The sequence below is a fragment of the Dipodomys spectabilis genome, unplaced genomic scaffold (assembly GCF_019054845.1).
Source record: "Dipodomys spectabilis isolate Male_0828 unplaced genomic scaffold, ASM1905484v1 ptg000002l, whole genome shotgun sequence".
Classification (NCBI taxonomy): domain Eukaryota; kingdom Metazoa; phylum Chordata; class Mammalia; order Rodentia; family Heteromyidae; genus Dipodomys; species Dipodomys spectabilis.
This window is the reverse complement of record NW_024870679.1, coordinates 48,216,830-48,237,473: the sequence shown is the minus strand read 5'-3', so window position 1 is coordinate 48,237,473 and position 20,644 is coordinate 48,216,830. Positions and strand designations below refer to the sequence as shown.

The 20,644-nt window shown below is 37.5% G+C and overlaps 1 protein-coding gene across 10 annotated transcripts in view; it reads left to right on the top strand.

Annotated features, from left to right (window-relative positions):
• Scmh1 (Scm polycomb group protein homolog 1) overlaps positions 1 to 20,644 on the top strand; it is a 118,288-nt gene that overhangs the window by 48,476 nt on the left and 49,168 nt on the right. For 9 of the 10 annotated variants that reach the window (XM_042682198.1, XM_042682206.1, XM_042682241.1 and 6 more), the window contains 3 exons: positions 12,186 to 12,420; positions 14,785 to 14,873; positions 18,309 to 18,552. In XM_042682198.1, coding sequence (XP_042538132.1) covers positions 12,186 to 12,420; positions 14,785 to 14,873; positions 18,309 to 18,552 — 568 coding nt within the window. Of the gene's footprint in view, positions 1 to 12,185; positions 12,425 to 14,784; positions 14,874 to 18,308; positions 18,553 to 20,644 lie in introns of those variants that run through there. The other variant, XM_042682267.1, reaches the window with a different exon arrangement.

The window sequence follows — 20,644 nt, the reverse complement described above, 5'->3', positions numbered from 1 at the left end:
TCTTAGCTACTCAGGAGGCTGAGACCTGAGGATCGCGGTTCAAAGCCAGCCTGGGCAGCAGAGTCTGTGAGACTCTTATCTCCAATAAACCACCAGAAAACCAGAAGCGGAACTGTGGCTCAAGTGGTAGAGCACTAGCCTTGGACTGAAGAGCTGAGGGACAGCACCTGAACCCAGAGTTCAAGCCCCACAACCAATAAAAAAAAAAAGGAAGTAAAATATGGTCATTGTGAGTTTTATCAGTAGACATTCTCCTCACTTCATTCCAGATAGCACCATTTCCTTTTTTTTAACCTCCTTAAAGATATTCTGGCCGGGCGCTGGTGGCTCACGCCTGTAATCCTAGCTACTCAGGAGGCTGAGATCTGAGGATCACGGTTCAGAGCCAGCCGGGGCAGGAGAGACTGTGAGACTCCTATCTCCAATAAACCACCAGAAAACCGGAAGTGGCACTGTAGCTCAAGTGGTAGAGTGCTGGCCTTGAGCTGAAGAGCTGAGGGACAGCGCCCAGGCCCAGAGTTCAAGCCCCACGACTGACAAAAAAAAAAAAAAGATATTCTGTATTACTGAAAAATAAACCTCAATTTTTATTGTAGTTCTTACTTAAGACAGATAAGAGATTTATAGTCTTTAGATATAAAGGAAGCAGGCAGTGTTGATTTTTCTATACTTAGTCCTCTACCAAAATCTTACCTTTATTTAAAAACATTGACACCTAGTCTCACTGGGGAGCATTTTAGAAGCTCAGAGATCCTTTAGAGCTTTCCACATACAATTTAAGAGCTTCAACCAGTGCACAGGTAATGTTGATTGTGTCTGTATAGGATCAGACAAGTCAGCAAAGAAACAAACATTGCTAAACAGAATGAAATATCAGGAAATCAGGAAATTATTTAAATCTCTTTTCTTTTAGTACTCTGTTATTTCTTTTGTCAACATTTCTCTTGGAGTTTTATCTATGTCCTAAGTAAACACAGAATCTCAGGACTTGTGCTCATTTGAAATAATACAGACAAGGTTCATATTTTCACCTGAACATTTTTTAAAGGAAAATACAGTAAACAATAGTTTTCAAGTCACTAAATAGTGGTACCTTAGACCTGAGAAACAAATTAACTAAGCCTTGTATCATTTCCCAGCTTACTACCTTACAAACATTTTCATATCATGGTCTTGGGATGTGGAACCTATGCTGAGCCAGCAGACTCCCTAATTAGAGGAACTGGAACTGAGAGTCCAGGGTCACCAAAGTGGCTAAATGTGCAGGAAAAATACTAGAGAAGAGAAAACTTCACAGGAAAAAAACCCTCATAAAAATTGTAAGAGAGTCCTGAGGTATTTAGGAAAGTACTAGTTTTTAATACATGTATATGAGGAAACCACCTAAGACCAAAAAAAAAACCATCTGAAAGGATTGGAAGAAAGACAAGACTGTGGGCTGGGAAGGTGGCTCAGTGGTAGAGTGATTGCCTTGCATGCCTGAGGCCCTGGGTTCGATTCCTCAGCACCACATAAGCAAAAACAAAAAAGCCGGAAGTGGCACTGTAGCTCAAGTGGTAGAGCACTAGCCTTGAGCTGAAGAGCTGAGGGACAGCGCCCAGGCCCAGAGTTCAGGCCCCACAACTGGACCCCCCCCCCCCCAAAAAAAAAGACAAGACTGAAAATAGTTCTTGATCTCACCAGCTCACCTAGAAAATCACTTAATTCATTGACTACTAGATTGAATACAGGTCCAACAAATCATAAAACTAAGACTTGAAAGATCAAACTGTCCCTATGTAACTCATATGGGAACATTACCCAAGAAAATGTATAGAAGTGTAGAATGTATAGAAGTCCAGAATCTAACAGACAAAACTCACAATGCTTATGTCTAATTAAAGATTACTATGAATGCAAGGAGGCAGAAGAAAATAATGATAGAATTATCAATTGACTTTGGACCTACATATATCATAGAATAGCAGATAAGCATATGAAACTAATATTGTAATGGCTTGATATGTCCAAAGGTTAGCAAAAAAAGAGATGAAAGGTAAAAAATGATTCACTGAGCTACTATATGTGAGATGAAAAGCACTAGATGTAAAGGAAAGATTAGTAAACTTGGAACTTGAAGGTATAACAATAGAAACTATACAAAATGAAATATAAAGAAAAAAATGAAAAATGTACAACCATGGGATAGCTTTAAGTGGCCAAGTGGACATATAGTTGGAGTTTATAAGAGATGAAAAGGGAAGCAAAGGCTGGGTGCTGGTGGCTCATGCCTGTAATCCTAGCTGCTTAGGAGGCTGAGATCTGAGGATCACGGTTCAAAGCCAGCCTGGGCAGGAGAGACCGTGAGACTCCTATCTCCAATAAACCACCAGAAAACCAGCGTAGCTCAAGTGGTAGAGCACTCTTGAGCTGAAGAGCTGCAGGACACTGCCCAGGCCCAGAGTTCAAGCCCCACGACTGACCAAAAAAAAAAAAAAGAAAAAAGAAAAAGAAAAGGGAAGCAAGTATGTGAAGAAATAATGACTAAAATTTTTCAAACACTGAGGAAAACTATAACTCCACAGATCTAGGAAATTGAATGAATCCCAAAAATTAAGGAACAAAAAGAAAAATACTCTGAAGCACATCATAAGTTATCCAAAATCATTGATAAAGAAAACCTTAAAAGTAACCAGAGAAGTTTTGAAGATAAACTATGATTTATTAAAGGTACTCACTGTAAATCCTAGAGCAACCACTAAAATATTGGAAAAGAAATACTAAAATAGTATATGTAAACTTAGCCATATCAGTTATCAAATTAAATGTTAATGTTCTAAACATTCCATTAAAGACTGAGATTGACACAGTGAATAAAAAGTAAGGTCCAGCGTATATACTGGCTGCAAAAAATTGCACTTCAAATATAAGAACAGAAATAAGTTAAAAGGGTGAAACACGGTAATACTATGTTGACATAGCACTCAGCACATATTAAAAAAGAAGAAAGGTTTTAATTAATGACTTCATCTCCCACTTAAGAAAGCCTAGGGGGAAAAAAAAAGAAAGCCTAGGGGATAAAAAGGAGCAAGTTAACTAAAGTAAACAGAGGGCAGGAACCAGTAAAGACTACAGCATGAATAAAAGAAAAATAATAGAGAAGGCTATTGAAACCAAAGTTGGTTCTTGCAGGGAGCCAGTGGCTTATGCCTATAATCTATGCTACTCAGAAGACTGAGATATGAGGAAACCAGATCTGACTTGAAGCCTGCACCGGCAGACAAACCCGAAAGACATTTATTTCCAATTAACCAGCATAAAGGCAAAACTGGAGGCATAGCTTATAAGTGGTAGAGCTCTACCTTTGTCCAAAAAAACAACAACAAAGGAGAGTTCAAGGTCCTGTTTTCAAGCCCTAGTATAGGCACAAAGAAAAGTTGATTCTTTGCAAAGACTAAGGAAATTGATAAGCCTCCAAGCACAGTGATCTAGAATAAAGAACAGAAGAGACAAATAGAAGACATTTAAAAGATACCTGAAATGAGAGATAATAATCAGTATAGATTCTACAAATGCTGAAAGAATTAAGGAAGTATTCTGAACAAGTACATGTTTTTAAATGTGGGAAACTAAGTTGAAATGGATAACTTCATGAACAATACAAATTACCAAAGCTCAATCAAGAATATAGACAACCTGAAGAGCACTATTTGAGTTATACAAATAATACCTAAAAGCTTTTCTGCAAAGAAAATTATATAGTTTAGAGACTTCACTAGTGAATTATTTCAAACATATAAGAAGAAATATTCGAAATTCTACATAGATTTTTTTTCAGAAGACTTAAGAGGAGGTACTTCCAGTTATATGAGGTGAACACCTTACAGCCAAAACAGGCAAACACTTGTGGATTAAACCTCACAAGGATATAACAACAATAAAAAAAAATAGACTAATATCCCTTATAACACAGGTACAGTATAAGTGTCCTCAATAGAATACTTGCAAATTGAATTCAAGAATACATCCAAAAGCCTGGATACTATAATCAAGTTTGTTGGTTTTATTCCCAGGATACAAGAATGGTCCAACATATGCAAATTACTAAACATAATATATTACATAATAGAAGGTAGTATAAAAATCATATGATTATTTTAGTAGATGTAAAAGAGGCATTTGATAAAATTTAGTATTTTTATAATAAAAGTCTTGAGTATATTAGATATAGAAGGATCATACCTCATCATAATAAAGGATATGTAGGATAAATATAAATGCAAATCATACTAAAGGGGAGAAAACAAGGCATTTTCCCAATATCAGGAATAAGAGTGTCCACTCATCAGTCTTACTCAGGATATTATTAGAAATATTACCAGAGAAATTAGGAAAGAAATAGAAATAAAAGGCATAGTTGGAGGAAATGAAGAAGTCTAATTATCCATGACAACAGATTATATGATTATATACTTTGAAAACACTAAAGAAGCCACCAAAAGACTATTAGAACTGGATAAATGAATGCAGTACAATAACAGTATACAGAATTTTCATGCAAAAATCAGTACCTTTTCTATATATCAATAGTGAATTTGCTGAAAATGAAATCACAACAGCAGCCTCATTTATAATAGCCAGAAAAGAAGAAAAAAATACCTGGGAATAAACTTAACAAAGAAAATGCTACAATTTGAATTATAAAACACTGATCAAAGAATAAAGAAGACACAAAAGTGGAACCCATATTCATGGGTTAAAGAATCAATATAGTAGAGCTGTGGCTCAAAGTGCTAGAGCACTAGCCTTGAGCTGAATTGCTCAAGGACAGTGCCTAGGCCCAGAGTTCAAGCACCATGACAAAAAAAAAATCAATATAATGAAAATGTCCATAGTACCCAAAGTGGTCTATAAATTCATGACAGTTCCCATCAAAACGAGAATGACGGGCTGGGAAGGTGGCTCAGTGGTAGAGAGCTTGCCTTGCATGCATGAGGCCCTGGGTTCGATTCCTCAGCACCACATAAGCAGAAAAAGCCTGAAGTGATGTTGTAGCTCAAATGGTAGAGCACTAGCCTTGAGTTAAAGAGCTGAGGGACAGTGCCCAGGCCCAGAGTTCAAGCCCCACGACTGACAACAAAACAAAAACAAAAAAATGAGATTGACATTCTTCATTGAACTTAATAAAATAATCCTAAAGTTCATATGGAAGCACAGAAGACCCATAATAGCCAAAACAATCTTCAGTAAAAAGAACAAAGCTAAGGCATTACAATATCTGATTTAAAGACATACTAACTAATCATAGTCCAGAACAGCATGATGTTGGTTGGCATAAAAGCAGACACTGACAATAGGACAGAGTAGCACAGAAATATATATATATGTGTGTGTATATATATATATATACACATACACATATATACATATATGCATATATATGTATATATGTGCTGTCTATTTATCTATATACAGCCAACTGTCAACAAAAGTATCAAAAATATACACCAAAGAAAAAACTGCCTCTTTTATAAATTGTGCTTAGAAGACTGGATATCAAGGTCACAATTTGCCTTATAAATCTTTATCTTTTACCAAAAATTCTACTGAAAATGGATCTAAGAAGCTTACTATAAAACCTGACACTCCAAAATATCCAGAGGAAAGCATAAGGGAAACATTTCAAAATATGAGTACAAGCAATAATTGTCTGGATAATAATTTTCTCCAAAAGCACTGAAAGCAAAAGCAAAACTTGACTAACAGAATTATATCAAACTAAAAAGCCAAGGAAATAACCATTAGAATGAAGAGATAACCTCCTAAAAAGGAGAAGATATTTGCCAACAGTTTATCTGACAGAAATAATATCTGGAATATATAAAGAATTCCAAAAACTTAATCCTGAGCCTGGCTAAAATCCCAGCACTAGTGAGGCTGAGGCAGAAAGATGATGAATTTGAGGCCAAATGGGGCTACATGGCAAGTTCCCAGACTATCCAGGGCTTCAAAGCAAGACCTTGTCTCAAACTAAAACAAAAAAAAACCTGTTAATTAAAAAATGAGCAAACAATCTGAATAGATACTTCTCAAATAAAAAATACAAATGGCCAACAAATACATGAAAAATGTTCAATGTTATTAGCCATTAAGAAAATACCCATCAAAACTACAGTAAGATTCCATATAAATATAATAAATGTTAACCAAGCACTGATGGCTCACACCTAGCTAGCTAGCTACTCCTAGCTAGCTACTCAAGAGGCTGAGATCTGAGGATTGCTATTCAAAGCAAGCCCAGGCAGGAAAGTCTGTGAGACTTTTATCTCCAATTAATCATCAAAAAAAGCTGGAAGTGGAGCTGTGGCTCAAGAAATAGTCTTGAGCACAAAAGCTCCGGGACAGAGCTTAAGCCTTTAGTTCAAACCTCAAGATCAGCACGCGTGCGCGGGTGCGCACACACACACACACACACACACACACACACACACACACACACACACACACACACACACACACAAAATGCTGTTAAGCATGTGGAGAAAAAGGAGGACTTATGTATGGTTAGAAGGAATGTAAATTTGTATAGCCTCTATGGAAAACAGTTGAAAGTTATACAGTATATAACAAAGGAAATGAAGGCATCATAGACATAGATTAATTAGAATTGAGAATCCAGAAATGAACCCATCAATTTATGATCAGTTGATTTTCAGTAAGGGTGTCAAGACAGTTTTATTGGATTTTCTTTTTTTTTTTTGGGTCCGGTCGTGGGGCCTGAACTCTGGGCCTGGGCGCTGTCCCTCAGCTCTTCAACTCAAGGCTAGCGCTCTACCACTTGAGCCACAGCGCCACTTCTGGCTTTTTTCTTTTGCTTATGTGGTGCTGAGGAATCGAACCCAGGGCCTCGAGCATGCAAGGCAAGCGCTCTACCACTGAGCCACCTTCCCAGCCCCTTATTGGATTTTCAATAGTTATAGGAATAGCTGTATATCCACATGTAAAGAGTGAAGTACCCTACCTTCATACTATATACAAAAATTAACTCCAAGTGGATCATAGACTTCAATGTAAAACTAACACTGTAAAAGTCTTAGAAGAACGCATAGAGGTAAAAGCTTTATAACTTTAGCTTACATGGTAGTTTCTTACGTACAAGACAAAAGAATAAGCAACAATAAAATAGGTAAGTTGAACTTCATCCAAATTAGAAACCTTCAATTCCATCATCAAGATGATGCAAAGACATTTATAATGGGAGAAAATGTTTGTAAGTCATATATAATACAGACTTTTATTCCATAAGTATAAAGAATTCTTACAACCCAACAATGAAAAGTAACACAATTTTACAATGGACAAATAGTTGGAGTGCATATTTCTTTATATGTATGATAAATTACATTATCACATAAAAGAAACTCACCACCATTATCTTTAGAGAATTGTCAATCAATAGTGCAACAATATACTACTTCATATCCACCAGATGACTTTAAAAGGAAAAGAATAGCAATGGTGAGACTATGACAAGATGATGGACACCTATTGCCACCTTAGAAAACAGTTCAACGTAAATTACTCAAAATCTTGTTTTACTCCAGGTGCTCATCCTAGCTACTTATGAGGCTGAGATCTGAGCATCACAGTTCAAAGCCTGCCCATGCAGAAAAGTCTATGCAACTCCTTTCTCCAAAATTGCCACCAGAAAACCAAAAGTGGAACTGTGGCTCAAAATGGTAGAGCATTAGCCTTGAGCACAAAAGCTCAATGAGACAGTGCTGAGGACCTGAGTTCAAGCCCTATGACCGACAATTTTTTTTTTCCTTTTGTGCTGGTACTAGGGCTTAATTTCAGGGCTTCTCACTCATGCTAAGCTTTTTCACTCAAGGCTGGCACTCTGCTAGTTAAGTCACACCTCTACTCCAACTTTGTACTGGTTAGGTAGAGATAAGAGTCTTAGGTTTATCTGCCTGGGCTGGCTTTGAACTTCAATCCTCAGATCTCAACTACTGAATATTTAGGATTACAGGTATGAGCCACTGGCACCACCTTCAAAGTTTTAAACAGAATTACCACATAACTCAGCAATCCCTCTCATAAGTATATACCCAAGAAAATAAAAGATATATGTCCATACAAAAATACATCACATGATGTTTATCACATCATTATTCATAACAGTCAAAAAAACCAAAGATCCAATATCTATCAAATGATAAATTAATAAACATAGTGCATCTATATAATGCAATATTATTCTGTAATTAAATAAAATAAAGCATTGATACATACTATATCATGATAATCCTTCCAAACATTATGCTAGGTAAAAAGTCATTCACATATTGACCACATATTATATAATTATATCTATATAAAATGTCCAAAATAGGCAAATATACTTAGAAACAAAAGGTAGCCTAGTAATTTCTAAAGACCAGACTGAGAAGTAAATGGAAAGTAACACTCAATAAACAGTTTTTTGCTGGTGGTCAGGGAGTATCATAATTTAGGTATGGTGTTTGCACAACATAGATATCCTTAAAAACATTAAATTCATACTTTTAAGGTATGTAAGTTAAATTTATACCTATCATATGATCCACGCATTCCATTCTTACATGTTTATGCAACTGAAAAGAAAATGGCTCTCTGTCTGTGACTTCTACATTTATGTATTCAACCATCCACATAGCAAGCATATTTTGGAAAATTGTTTCAGTACTGAACATGTACACACGTATTTTTTATCATTATTCCTTAAACAATTCCTTAAACAATATTATTATTAACATAGCACTTACAATTATTAGGTGTTTTAAGTAATCTAGTGTATGAGTGGTCCAAGCATGGTGATATTCATCTGTAATCCTAGCATGAAGGTGGCTAATGTAGGAGGATCATGAGTCTAAGACTATCTTGGCAAAAATAGGTAAGTTCCAGGATAGCTTGGGAAGAAACTGTTTCAAAATGAAAATATGAGGGGGGAGAAACACAACAAATCAAAGAAAGGTTGGACAAATGGGATTGCATGAAGTTGCAGAACTTCTGCATGGCAAAGGACATAGCTAGCAAGATAAATAGAAAGTCCATGGATTGGGAGAAGATCTTCACTAGCCATACAACGGACAAGGGTCTCATATCTAAAATATACCTGGAACTCAAAAAATTAAATCCCCCAACAACAAATCCTCAAAGGAACAACTGCCCAATAAATAAGTGGGCTGAAGACTTAAAGAGAAACTTCTCTGGAGAGGAAATAAGAATGGTCAATAGACACATGAAGAAATGCTCAACCTCTCTAGCCATAAAAGAAATGCAAATCAAAACAACATTGAGATATCACCTTACCCCAGTTAGAATGGCTATAATCAAGAACTCTAATAACAACAGATGCTGGAGGGGATGTGGCCAGAAGGGAACATTACTGCATTGTTGGTGGGAATGTAAACTTGTTCAACCACTTTGGAAAGTAGTGTGGAGGCCTCAAAAGACTCCGCATCGAGGTCCCCTATGACCCAACAATCCCACTTTTGGGCATTTACCAGAATGATCACAAACAAGACCATATTAAAACTACCAGCACAACTATGTTTATTGCAGCATTATTTACCATAGCTAAGATATGGAACCAACCCAGATGCCCCTCAGTAGATGAATGGATCAAGAAAATGTGGTGTAGATATACACAATGTAATTCTATGCCTCCATCAGAAAGAATGACACCGCCCCATTTGTTAGGAAATGGAAAGACTTGGAAAAAATTATATTAAGTGAAGTAAGCCAGGCCCAAAGAAACATAGGTCCCATGGTTTCCCTTATTTGCAATAACTAGTATATATCTGAGACAAGTAGAAAAGGTCAGATAAGATAATGTTAAGCGAAATGAACCCCAAGATAAGGACACAAGTGGTTTTTTCTTGCTTGCTATTGTTTCAAACGTATTTATAAGGTACCATGTGATTTTTTTGTTGCTTTGTATGTCCCTCCCCCATGGTATAACCCCTGTTTTCACTGTATTTGATGTTGGTATAATTTGTGGAGGGGAAGGGAAAAAACAAATTATTTAAATAGGGATACAAGTTGACACATTGCAACAATGAGATGTACAAGACACTATGTTGAAAAACGAACTTTACAATTTGCGGGAGGGGGGGGCGGAATGTAGTTGTGGAGATGGGAGGGAAGGGATGGTAGAGGAAAATCAAAGGAGAAGGCAACAATGCTTGATAAGAAATGTACTCATTTCCTTGCTCATGTGATTGTAACCCCTCTGTACAGTATTTTCACAATAAAAAACTCATTAAAAAAAGAAAATAAGAGGGGAAGATATGCGTAGTTTAAATGCAAATGCCACACCATTTTATATAATGGATTTGAGCATCCACAGATTTTGGTATTTGAATTAATCTTTTACAAATGTCAATGGAAAACTGTGTATTATAAAGACCTGAATGTTCTTAGCAGCTTTATTTATAATATCCAAAATCTAGAAACAACGAAAATGACCATCAATATGTATACTATTCAGCAATAATAAAAAAGAAGTGTAAGTTGAATATCCACTATTTGAATATTTGAGGACTAGAGTGTTTAAGGATTTATTTTTTGGATTTTGAACACTTGCATTTATATAATGAAATGTCTTAGGGTATGAGCCAAGTCTAAATGCAAAATTCATTATTGTTTCATGTATACCTTATAATACCTTATAAAATGAAAGCAATTTTATCTAATATTTTTAGAGTACCTATGTTTTGAGTGCAACTCATCATTTCAAACTATGCAATTTTCCACTTATGGCATCATATCAGTTTCTCAAAAAATTTCAGATTTGAAGCTTTTTTTTTTTTTTTGGACAGATATTTTTTTTTTCATTGTGAAAATACCATACAGAGGGGGGTTACAATTACATGGGCAAGGTGATGAGTACGTTTCTTTTTTTTTTTTTTTTTCTGGTCGTATGGCTTGAACTCTGGGCCTGGGCACTGTCCCTCAGCTCTTCAGCTCAAGGATAGTACTCTACCACTTGAGCCACAGGACTACTTCCAGCTTTTTCTGTTTATGTGGTGCTGAGGAATCGAACCCAGGGTCTCGTGCATGCAAGGCAAGCACTCTACCACTAAGCCACATTCCCAGCCCTATGAGTACATTTCTTATCAAGCATTGTTGCCTCCTCCTTTGTTTCCCCTTCCCATCCCTTCCTATATCCCCCCCCCCCACTCTGCCCTCCGCTCCCCCTTTCCCCTTGGCCAAAGTTGTAAAGTTCGTTTTTCCACATAGTATCTTGTACATCTCATTGTTGCAATGGGTTAACCTGTATCCCTATTTAAACAATTTGTTTTTTTCCTTCCCCTCCACAAATTATACCAACATCAAATATAGCGAAAATAGGGGTTATACCATGGGAGAGACTTGGAACATTTTGAGTTTCAGACTTTCAGATTAGAGATACAATCAATAATACTGGTGAATATCAGAATAGTTATGCTGACTAAAAGAAACTAAACAAAAAGAATACATCCTTTATAATTCTACCTAAGACTAGAAGATGTAAATCAATTTATCATGATAGAAAGTCAATTCTGAGCATGGAATTTCTCAGAGATGCCAGAAAAAGCAATTATAAAGGAGCATGTGAGAATTTGAAAGTGATGAATGATGTTCATGATCCTAACTGGTGATACTTTGATAGTTGTGTACATATAGGGTATATGTTGTCATAAGTATATAAAAAGTCAAGACTTAACAAAAGTGTATAGTGTATTATTTGTTGATTATATGAATTTGTTTGTAATCTTAGTCAAAATAAGAAAAAATAAACTCCTAATAATTTGTGTGATATATAATACAGACTACTATAATGAATGTTCCATGGAAGACATTGAGGTATGGTAACTTAATGGAATTACCGTATGATAAGGGTAGAGTGTTGGAGAAGGTGGGATAAGGAAGCACTAAATAGCTGGACTATGAAACACTTATTTTTGTTTGGATTTATTTTTACTGGTATGAGTCAATATTTGATGCTTCTGAGGAAAGTAATTTTGTATAAAATTTTTCCTACATGTTAAGGAATAATTCAGACTGGTAGTCCCTTACCCAACTGTGGCCAATTTGAGTTTAAAGCATATGTTTTTAGGTTCTATCCTTACTGAAAATTCAGCTTACTCTTAGTCTGCCGAATCTCTTGTTCTCCTCAGTCATATACACCTCCAAGCAACGAGTTCAAAATCAGCATGAAACTGGAAGCACAGGACCCCAGAAACACCACATCCACCTGTATTGCCACAGTAGTTGGACTAACAGGTGCTCGCCTCCGCCTGCGACTTGATGGCAGTGACAACAAGAATGACTTCTGGCGGCTGGTTGACTCAGCTGAGATTCAGCCTATTGGAAACTGTGAGAAGAATGGTGGTATGCTGCAGCCTCCACTGGGTGAGTCACTAGGCCCAGGCTCTCACTAGCTATCACTGAGGTTCTAAAAATTATATGTCCTGTTAAGGGAAAGCCTAGTTTCCCCTGCCTACCCCTTCTTCTTCATGTGATCCCCAAAACAAGCCCATCTAAAATAGAATGAAAAATCTGCATAAGATTTCCATCTGTACAGCAGCTTATGATATCCAATCTTCTCTTGCCCTCTTCCTTTCCTTAACAGTCAACCACACCCTTCTTCCTTTTTTGTAAGCACATTTACCCTGAGAGAGAAAATGCAAGGCAATCTTGCCACTTAATTTACTTCAAAAATCAGTGGTATACACACTGTATTTACTATCTGTGACTCATCAAGAATGTTGAGATAAACTACAGTTATACTTGATAGGAAAGGATTCCTCCTCACCTTGAAGTTAAAGAGTAGGACACTTGAGTATTTAATTGGTAATATTCAGGCCTTGCCCTGCTTTTGAAGAAGCTAGCTAGTAAAGAACCTTGAGGTCTAGGGTAAAACCATCACATATTGAAACCTGTCCCCCATACTTACTAGCATGACTTTACATAATCTACTTCCTTGTGAACTTTCCATCTTCTTTATACTGGGAGTAAATAATTCTGTCTGCCTCATTGTATTATTTCCAGGATTAAAAAATGGCATATGGAGTATTTAGTACATGGCAATCATTCATACATTTTGGCTGTTATGATGACACTATTATAAAAATATCCAGTGCTAAGAGGATGACAACTTCTCAAAGTGCAGATAAGATAGAAGACCCTCAGTAAAGTTTTGCTTTCAAATGGAATTGAGCTGGGTACCAGCTGAGACTCAGAGGATCACAGTTTGAAGCCCACCCAGGCAGAAAAGTCTGTGAGACTTTGCAAAATAACTAGAAAATACTAGGCTGGAGGTATGGCTAGAAGAGTGACAACTGATCAGTCCAGCCTAATGAGCACAGGTCCCTGAGTTCAAATCCTAGTATTCTTACCCTTGTTGGGTGCCAGTGGCTCATGCCTGTAATCCTAGCTACTCAGGAGGCTTAGACCTGAAGTTCATAGTTCAAAGCCAGCACAGGCAGGAAAGTCTATGAGACTTCTATCACCTGGAGCACCTGGAATTCAAATTTGAAAACCTAAGTACAACAGTGATCTTAATTTTAACAATCCGTTAACTAAATGGTACATTTTTATTGACTTTTACTTGATGGACAATGAACAATTTATCTCCCTAGTTATCTCCTTAATCTTTTGGAAAATGAAGAAATTTGAGTAGGATGACCTCCAGTTACACTGTTTCCTGATCCTTAGTTTAAGTAAATAAGAAATATAAAAAAGCATTTTATACTTGATACGTGTATACATATGTGTCCTTGTAAGAGAATGAAAGAGAGAAAATTTGTGAGTGAGTTTATATTGAGCTAGACCAGTTATTCAATTGTGCATTGAGCTTCTCAGTTGACTTGTATGGTTTCTTAAGACTCATACACCCTTCTCCCCTCACCCCTTTTTTTTGGTCGGTTGTGGGGCTTGAACTCCGGGCTTGGGCATTGTCCCTGCGCTCTTCAGCTCAAAGCGAGTGCTCTACCGCTTGAGCCACAGCGCCACTTCTGGTTTTCTAGTGGTTTATTGGAAATAAGAGTCTCATGGATTTTCCTGCCCGGGCTGGCTTTGAACCACGATCCTCAGATCTCAGCCTCCTGAATAGCTAGGATTACAGGCATGAGCCATCACCGGGACCTGGCTGACCTCCTCCTCTTTTACACTGTTTTGGCTACATTTCTTAAGTATTTGCTTATCCTATCTTAATCAATTCTCTGGATTTTTCAAGGAAACATTCCAGACATTATGATATATATTCTGTGCTGTTTTTCTTAGAGTCAGGAACTTGGTTCAGAGACCCTCTTGCACTACCTATTTTGTAGCAATAGCCTGGACCAGTTACATTTCTTGCAATGTTCCTCCTTTTCTTCATCTGTCTAATAAAACATTCTTCTATTTAATTTTTAAATACTTTTTTTTTTTTTTTGGGTCCGGTCGTGGGGCCTGAACTCTGGGCCTGGGCGCTGTCCCTCAGCTCTTCAGCTTAAGGCTAGCACTCTACCACTTGAGCCACAGCGCCACTTCCGGCTTTTTTCTTTTTGCTTATGTGGTGCTGAGGAATCGAACCCAGGGCCTCAGGTATGCAAGGCAAGCGCTCTACCACTGAGCCACCTTCTCAGCCCAACTTTTAAATACTTTCTAACAGTCTGTATTCTATTAATATCATAGCATAAATTGTGGCAATAATCTGGATTCCAAAAGGAAGAACTTTATTGCTCCATGCCTTTTAGAACATTTTTTATCTGTTCTTCCTTATGTTTGCTGCAGGATTTCGGCTGAATGCCTCTTCTTGGCCTATGTTCCTTTTGAAGACATTAAATGGTGCAGAGATGGCGCCCATCAGGATTTTCCACAAGGTATGCTGTCCTTCAAGCTAAGCTGCTTAAGGTCAAATACTTGCTACTTCTCAATTACTGAGCTGCTTGTGTCTCCATTATTTTTATGGCCTAAGTACCTTCACAGAAACTAGTTTGAAAAACGTTTCAGTACCTATGAAGAAGCCATTATTCTTGTAGAAATGTATTAATAGTCCTGCCTTGCAGGACATAGCTGTCAAAAATATGATAAATGAATTACAAGATACTTTTAGACCTTATCACTACCTTTTAAGGTTATTAAGAAATTAAAATGTATTTAATGGGGTACTATGGTGGCTCTTACCTGTAATACTGACTACTAAAAGGCTGAGATTGGGGGTGGGGTAGGGGGGGATAGTGATATTAGTCTAGACTGGCAGAAAAGTCTATGAGATTCCTTTTCCAGGTATGGAAGCTGAATACGGTGGTTCATATCTGTGATGATCTTAGTGGTGTCAGAAAGCTTATAGTTGGTAGATCATGATTCAAGTATGTATCCAGGCAGGAAGCAAGACCTTATCCCAAAAAATAGTGGAAAATAGAGCGAGACGCCCTGAGTTTAAACTTCTAGTAATGTCAAAAGAAAAAAATTAATATGTTTATTAGTAGAACTATAAAATATAATACAAATCTATCTGGATATGGTAGTTTACACCAGTAATCCTAGTATTCAATAAGCTGAAATCAGGAGAATCAGGGTTCATTAGCAGCTTCAGCAAAATTTATTAGATCCCATGTCAACCAACAAATACTGGTGATAGTGGAGTGTGCCTGTCATTCCAGCTACTGCGAGAAATGGTGAAGTCCAGGTAAGCCTAGGTAAAAAACTAGATTATATCTCAAAAATAACCAAAGGAAAAAGACTTAAAGGCATGGCTTGAATAAGTAGTATCTACCTAGCAAGTATAGGCCCTTTATTAAAACCTCAGTGCCAGACTTCCCCAACAGTGACCCCCCCAAAAAAGAATGTAATACAAATCTAAAAGAACAATTCTCAGAGTCTTTTATAAATAAAGGAGGAGACTATTTTTTGAGTGCCTACAATATGTTTGGACTTATATATATATAATATATATATATTCATGTAATACCCAAATTCTAACTAAGAATTATTAGATCCATTTAATAATTAAAGAAGCATACTTTTACTGGACACTAGTGGCTCACGCTTGTAATCCTAGCTAGTCAAGAGGCTGAGATCTGAGGATCACGGTTCAAAGCCAACCCCCAGTTGGAAAGTGTCTTAGATTCTTATTTCCAGTTAACCACCAGAAAACTGGAAGTAGAGCTGTGGTTCAAAAGTGGTAGAGTGCTAGCCTTGAGCAAAAAGAGCTCAGGAACAATGCCCAGGCCCTGAGTTCAAGTCCCATGACCAACCACAACAAAAAAAAAGCATACTTTTGAGTAAGGAACTTACTCATAATCACATGGCTAGTAAGTGGCCACAGAAATCTAAAACCTGTATTATTTGTTCTTGTTTCTCAAGAGGAACTCTGATGGAGTGACAGTTACTGTAAAGGAGACTAGCTTAGATTTTTTTCTGCTGTCTAAATCCTAAGAGCATTCTGTCTTCTAAAGTAAAATGTACTAGGCAACTTGAAAGTACTTTAATTATAAAATACCTCAGAATGCCAGGAGTGAGGGAAATCCAACAAATAAATTTTTCAGTACTTTGATGTACATACCAGAAAGTAAGAATCTTCATACCAAAAAATTGGAAGAAAAAAAGTGTTAAGTGCTTGTATTAAACTTACTGTTGCATTGGGGCTGGGAAGGTGGCTCAGTGGTAGAGCGCTTGCCTAGCATGCATGAGGCTCTGGGTTCGATTCCTCAACACCACATAAGCAAAAAGAAAAAAGCTGGAAGTGGCGCTGTGGCTCAAGTGGTAGAGCGCTAGCCTTGAGCTGAGGAGCTGAGGGACAGCGCCCAGGCCCAGAGTTCAAGGCCCCATGACCGACCCAAAAATAAATAAATAAATAAATAAACTATTGTTGCATTAAGGGACTTAATCAATCTTAACTTTCCAAGAATCTTGTCTTTTTTACTTTGACATATAAAACAGGAAAGGAACTTTAGGGAGAAAAAAATCAAATCAGAGCCCTCAAATGTTTGCCTGTGCAAAAAATATGATTGATGATGAAGTCTTCACTGGACTCTGGGAAAGTGTAGGAATGAAGTCATCTCTAATTAAAGAGTCTTCTCCTTAAAGTCTGGGGTTTGCATCTATTCCTTGTATGGTCCAAAAACTCCAAAGTTATATGGAAGTATTTCTGGTGCTAGACAGAAGTAAGCTCAAAATCTCTCTAGAGATTTGATATCACAGAAATACTGAAAGTGAATGCCATTAAAATGAGCTCTTAGTCCGGAATTGAAAGCCCTCAAAAACTTTCAAAACAAATCTGACCTGACAAACTTCAAGGACTTTCAGACAATAGAAACCATGGTAGAGTTGTGGGTCAACTAGGAGAGTGCTAATGTTGAACAAAACAGCTCAGGGACAGCCCTCAGGCCCTAGGTTCAAGCCCCAGGACTGGTACCAAAGGAGAAAAAAAAAACTGACAAGAAATAGCAGCTGGAGAGTGTAAGTTAAAAATTTGAAAATGACTAAAGAACTGAAAAGAGGTAATACACAATATTCTTATATGGCAGATTAAAAAAATTAAGCATCAAGAAATAAAAAGCCTAGAAACTTCAAAACATTAAATGAAAATTAGCAAGTAGCTGTGTATATAACCTAAACCACACACCTTAACTACTTAGGAGGCTGAGATCTGAGAATCACGATTCAAAGCCAGCTCAGGCAAGAAAATCCATGAGACTCTTACCTTCAATTAATCACCAGAAAACTGGAAGCAGAACTGTGGCTTAAACTGGTAGAGTACTAGCCTTGAATATAAAAGCTCAGAGACAGCACCCAGATCCTCAGTTTAAGCGCCATGACTAACCAAAAAAAGAAAAAAGGTGGAAATATTAAGGGAAAAAACATGGAAAAAATTAGAAAGCCTTCATTCATTGATGTTGTCCATAAAATCCAGAAAGACTGAAGAAAAAAATTTTTAAAGAGACTATTTGGAAAGATAAAAACAGGTGGGCTGGGAAGGTGGCTCAGTGGTAGAGTGCTTGCCTTGCATGCATGAGGCCCTGGGTTCAATTCAGCACCACATAAGCAGAAAAAGCTGGAAGTGGCACTGTGGCTCAAATGGTAGAGCGCTAGACTTGAGCTGAAGAGCTGAGGATCAGTGCCCAGGCCCAGAGTTCAGGCCCCACAACCAACAAAAAAAAAGAAGAAGAAAAAAGAAAAAGTGGGAAGATAAAAACAGTTTATTTTTACTCATCCAAACAACACAGAAATGTGCTGGCTTACAAAGCAAATGTGCTGGCTTACAAAGCATCTATCTTTGTGTCTAGAGCTGTATATTTCTGTTTCTCATTTAGGAGCCTCCATCACCTTCCCACAACTTCTTCAAAATGGGAATGAAGCTAGAAGCAGTGGACAGGAAGAACCCACATTTCATTTGCCCTGCCACTATTGGGGATGTCCGGGGCTCAGAGGTGCTTGTCACTTTTGATGGATGGCGAGGAGCCTTTGACTACTGGTGCCGCTTTGACTCTCGAGACATATTTCCTGTGGGCTGGTGTTCTTTGACTGGAGACAACCTGCAACCGCCTGGTACCAAAGGTAAAAATCAACCCTCAGCCCTTGGAACTAGGACCTAGATGATGAAAGAGAATACCTATAGCCGATCTTCACCAGCATGCTTCACTAATAGACAAGGAGAAGTGAGGGCCAACAACTTACATATAAACCAGAGTCTTCCAGAAAATAATCATTAGCAGTACAGAATTAAGCATCAAAAAAGCCAGGCATAGAATTTTGGATAAGGTAAAAAAAAATCTAAGTATCTCAGGCAACTACCTTCTTGCCTGATATGTGTCTTTTGCTCCAACATATTGCAGTTTGAACAATGTAATTCTAAAGGCAAATATATTCCTCAGGTATTAGGGCTATGTAATGGGCTGGAGTAACACCATGATGTGAGAGTAGTTGAGAAGGACTATAGAAGGAGAGAAAAAGCACAGACTTTGAAATAAGGCAGTCATGGGTTTGAGCTCCAGCTCTGTCTTTTATTAGCTCTGTAGCTTTAAAGAGTATACCTCTCTAAATTGTTCACTTTACATTTGAAAAAGGACACCCACTTCATAAAGTTATTGTGAGAAATAAATGATATCACATGGGCAAAATGCTTACATCTGACAAATAGCAAATATTAAAACAATTTGTATCCTAGTACTGTTGTTGCTATAGTTAAAATGTTATATTTATCATTACTATGTAATACATATTATGCTATGCCATTATTAAATATGCTTTATTATCATTGTTTTAAGACTATTATAAAAGTAACCACTACCATTTAGAGAGTATATATTAAATACTTCAGCAGTGTGCCACAGACTAAATGAATCATATACGATATTTTTATTGTAACATTAGTGGAGATCATCCAAAGTAGATTTGACTTCTCTTAGCAGTGAAAATAACAATAATCCCATCTTTCGAAATCTAAAAGATACTGGTGAATTTGAGTGAATGGAAACTAACCCTTCCTTGTCTCAGAGCCTTTTGTCTATACTTCTAGAGCATTCATTTGTTCACTAGACAAATATTTATTGAGCACCTAATTGGAAGGCAAGCTGAAGTTATAGCAGTGATAAAGATGAGCAAGCCGGGCGCCAGTGGCTTACACCTGTAATCCTAGCTACTCAGGAGGCTGAGATCTGAGGATCGAGGTTCAAAGCCAGCAAGGGCAGGAAACTCCGTGAGACTCTTATCCCCAATAAACCACTAGAAAACCAGAAGTGGTGCTATGGCTCAAGCAGTAGAGCGCTTGCGTTGAGCTGAAGAGCTGAGGGATAGCACCCAAGCCCAGAGTTCAAGCCCCACGACTAACCGAAAAAAAAAAAAAGATGAGCAGTATTCATGCCTTCATACCACTCTGATCTAGTGAGGTGATAAAAATATTTAAATCAATAAATTAAGGTCATTTCAAGAGCTGGAGTTATAACTCAGTGGTAGAGAGAAGGCCCAGGGTTGAATCCCTAGGACCCAAAGAGAAGGAGGGAGGAAGAAAAGGAGAAAAAAAGAAAGGAAGAATGAGAGAGAGAGGGAAGGAAGGAAGGAAGAAAGAAAGAAAGGAAGGAAAGAAGGGAGGAAGGAAGGAAGGAAGGAAGGAAAGAAGGAAGGAAGGAAGGAAGGAAAAAATTTAGTTTCTTTTTGAGGAGGGACTGGGTTTTGAACTTAGAGCCTCACACTTGTTAGGCAGGCACTCTACCACTCTGCCTCCCAATAATCTACTAGATAGTTTCTATAAGGGTGGCTTAAATTAGGGTAGTGATGCTTGAGATAGATTTTTGGGCAGGATGTGGAGGGGACATGCTTTGGGCTCAGAAAAGTGCCATTCCACCCATGTGCTGCATGAAACCTATACCTTCTATCAGTATTGTCATCCCTCTGCATGTGTGTGAGGTAATGGTTCTGGGAAGCAGTGAGCCTTGAAACTGGGGATGGAATCAATTTTGTTTATTTATAAGACATGCTCTGGTACTGCAGACTTTATTCAGAAATATTCTGATTTTCTTCTTACCTAGAGAAGTGTGTGTGTATGTGTGTGTGTGTGAGAGAGAGAGAGAGAGAGAGAATGTACATACACCAATACTGAGGCTTTAACTCAGGGCCTAGGCACTTTAGATTTTTTCTCTTAAGGGTGGTG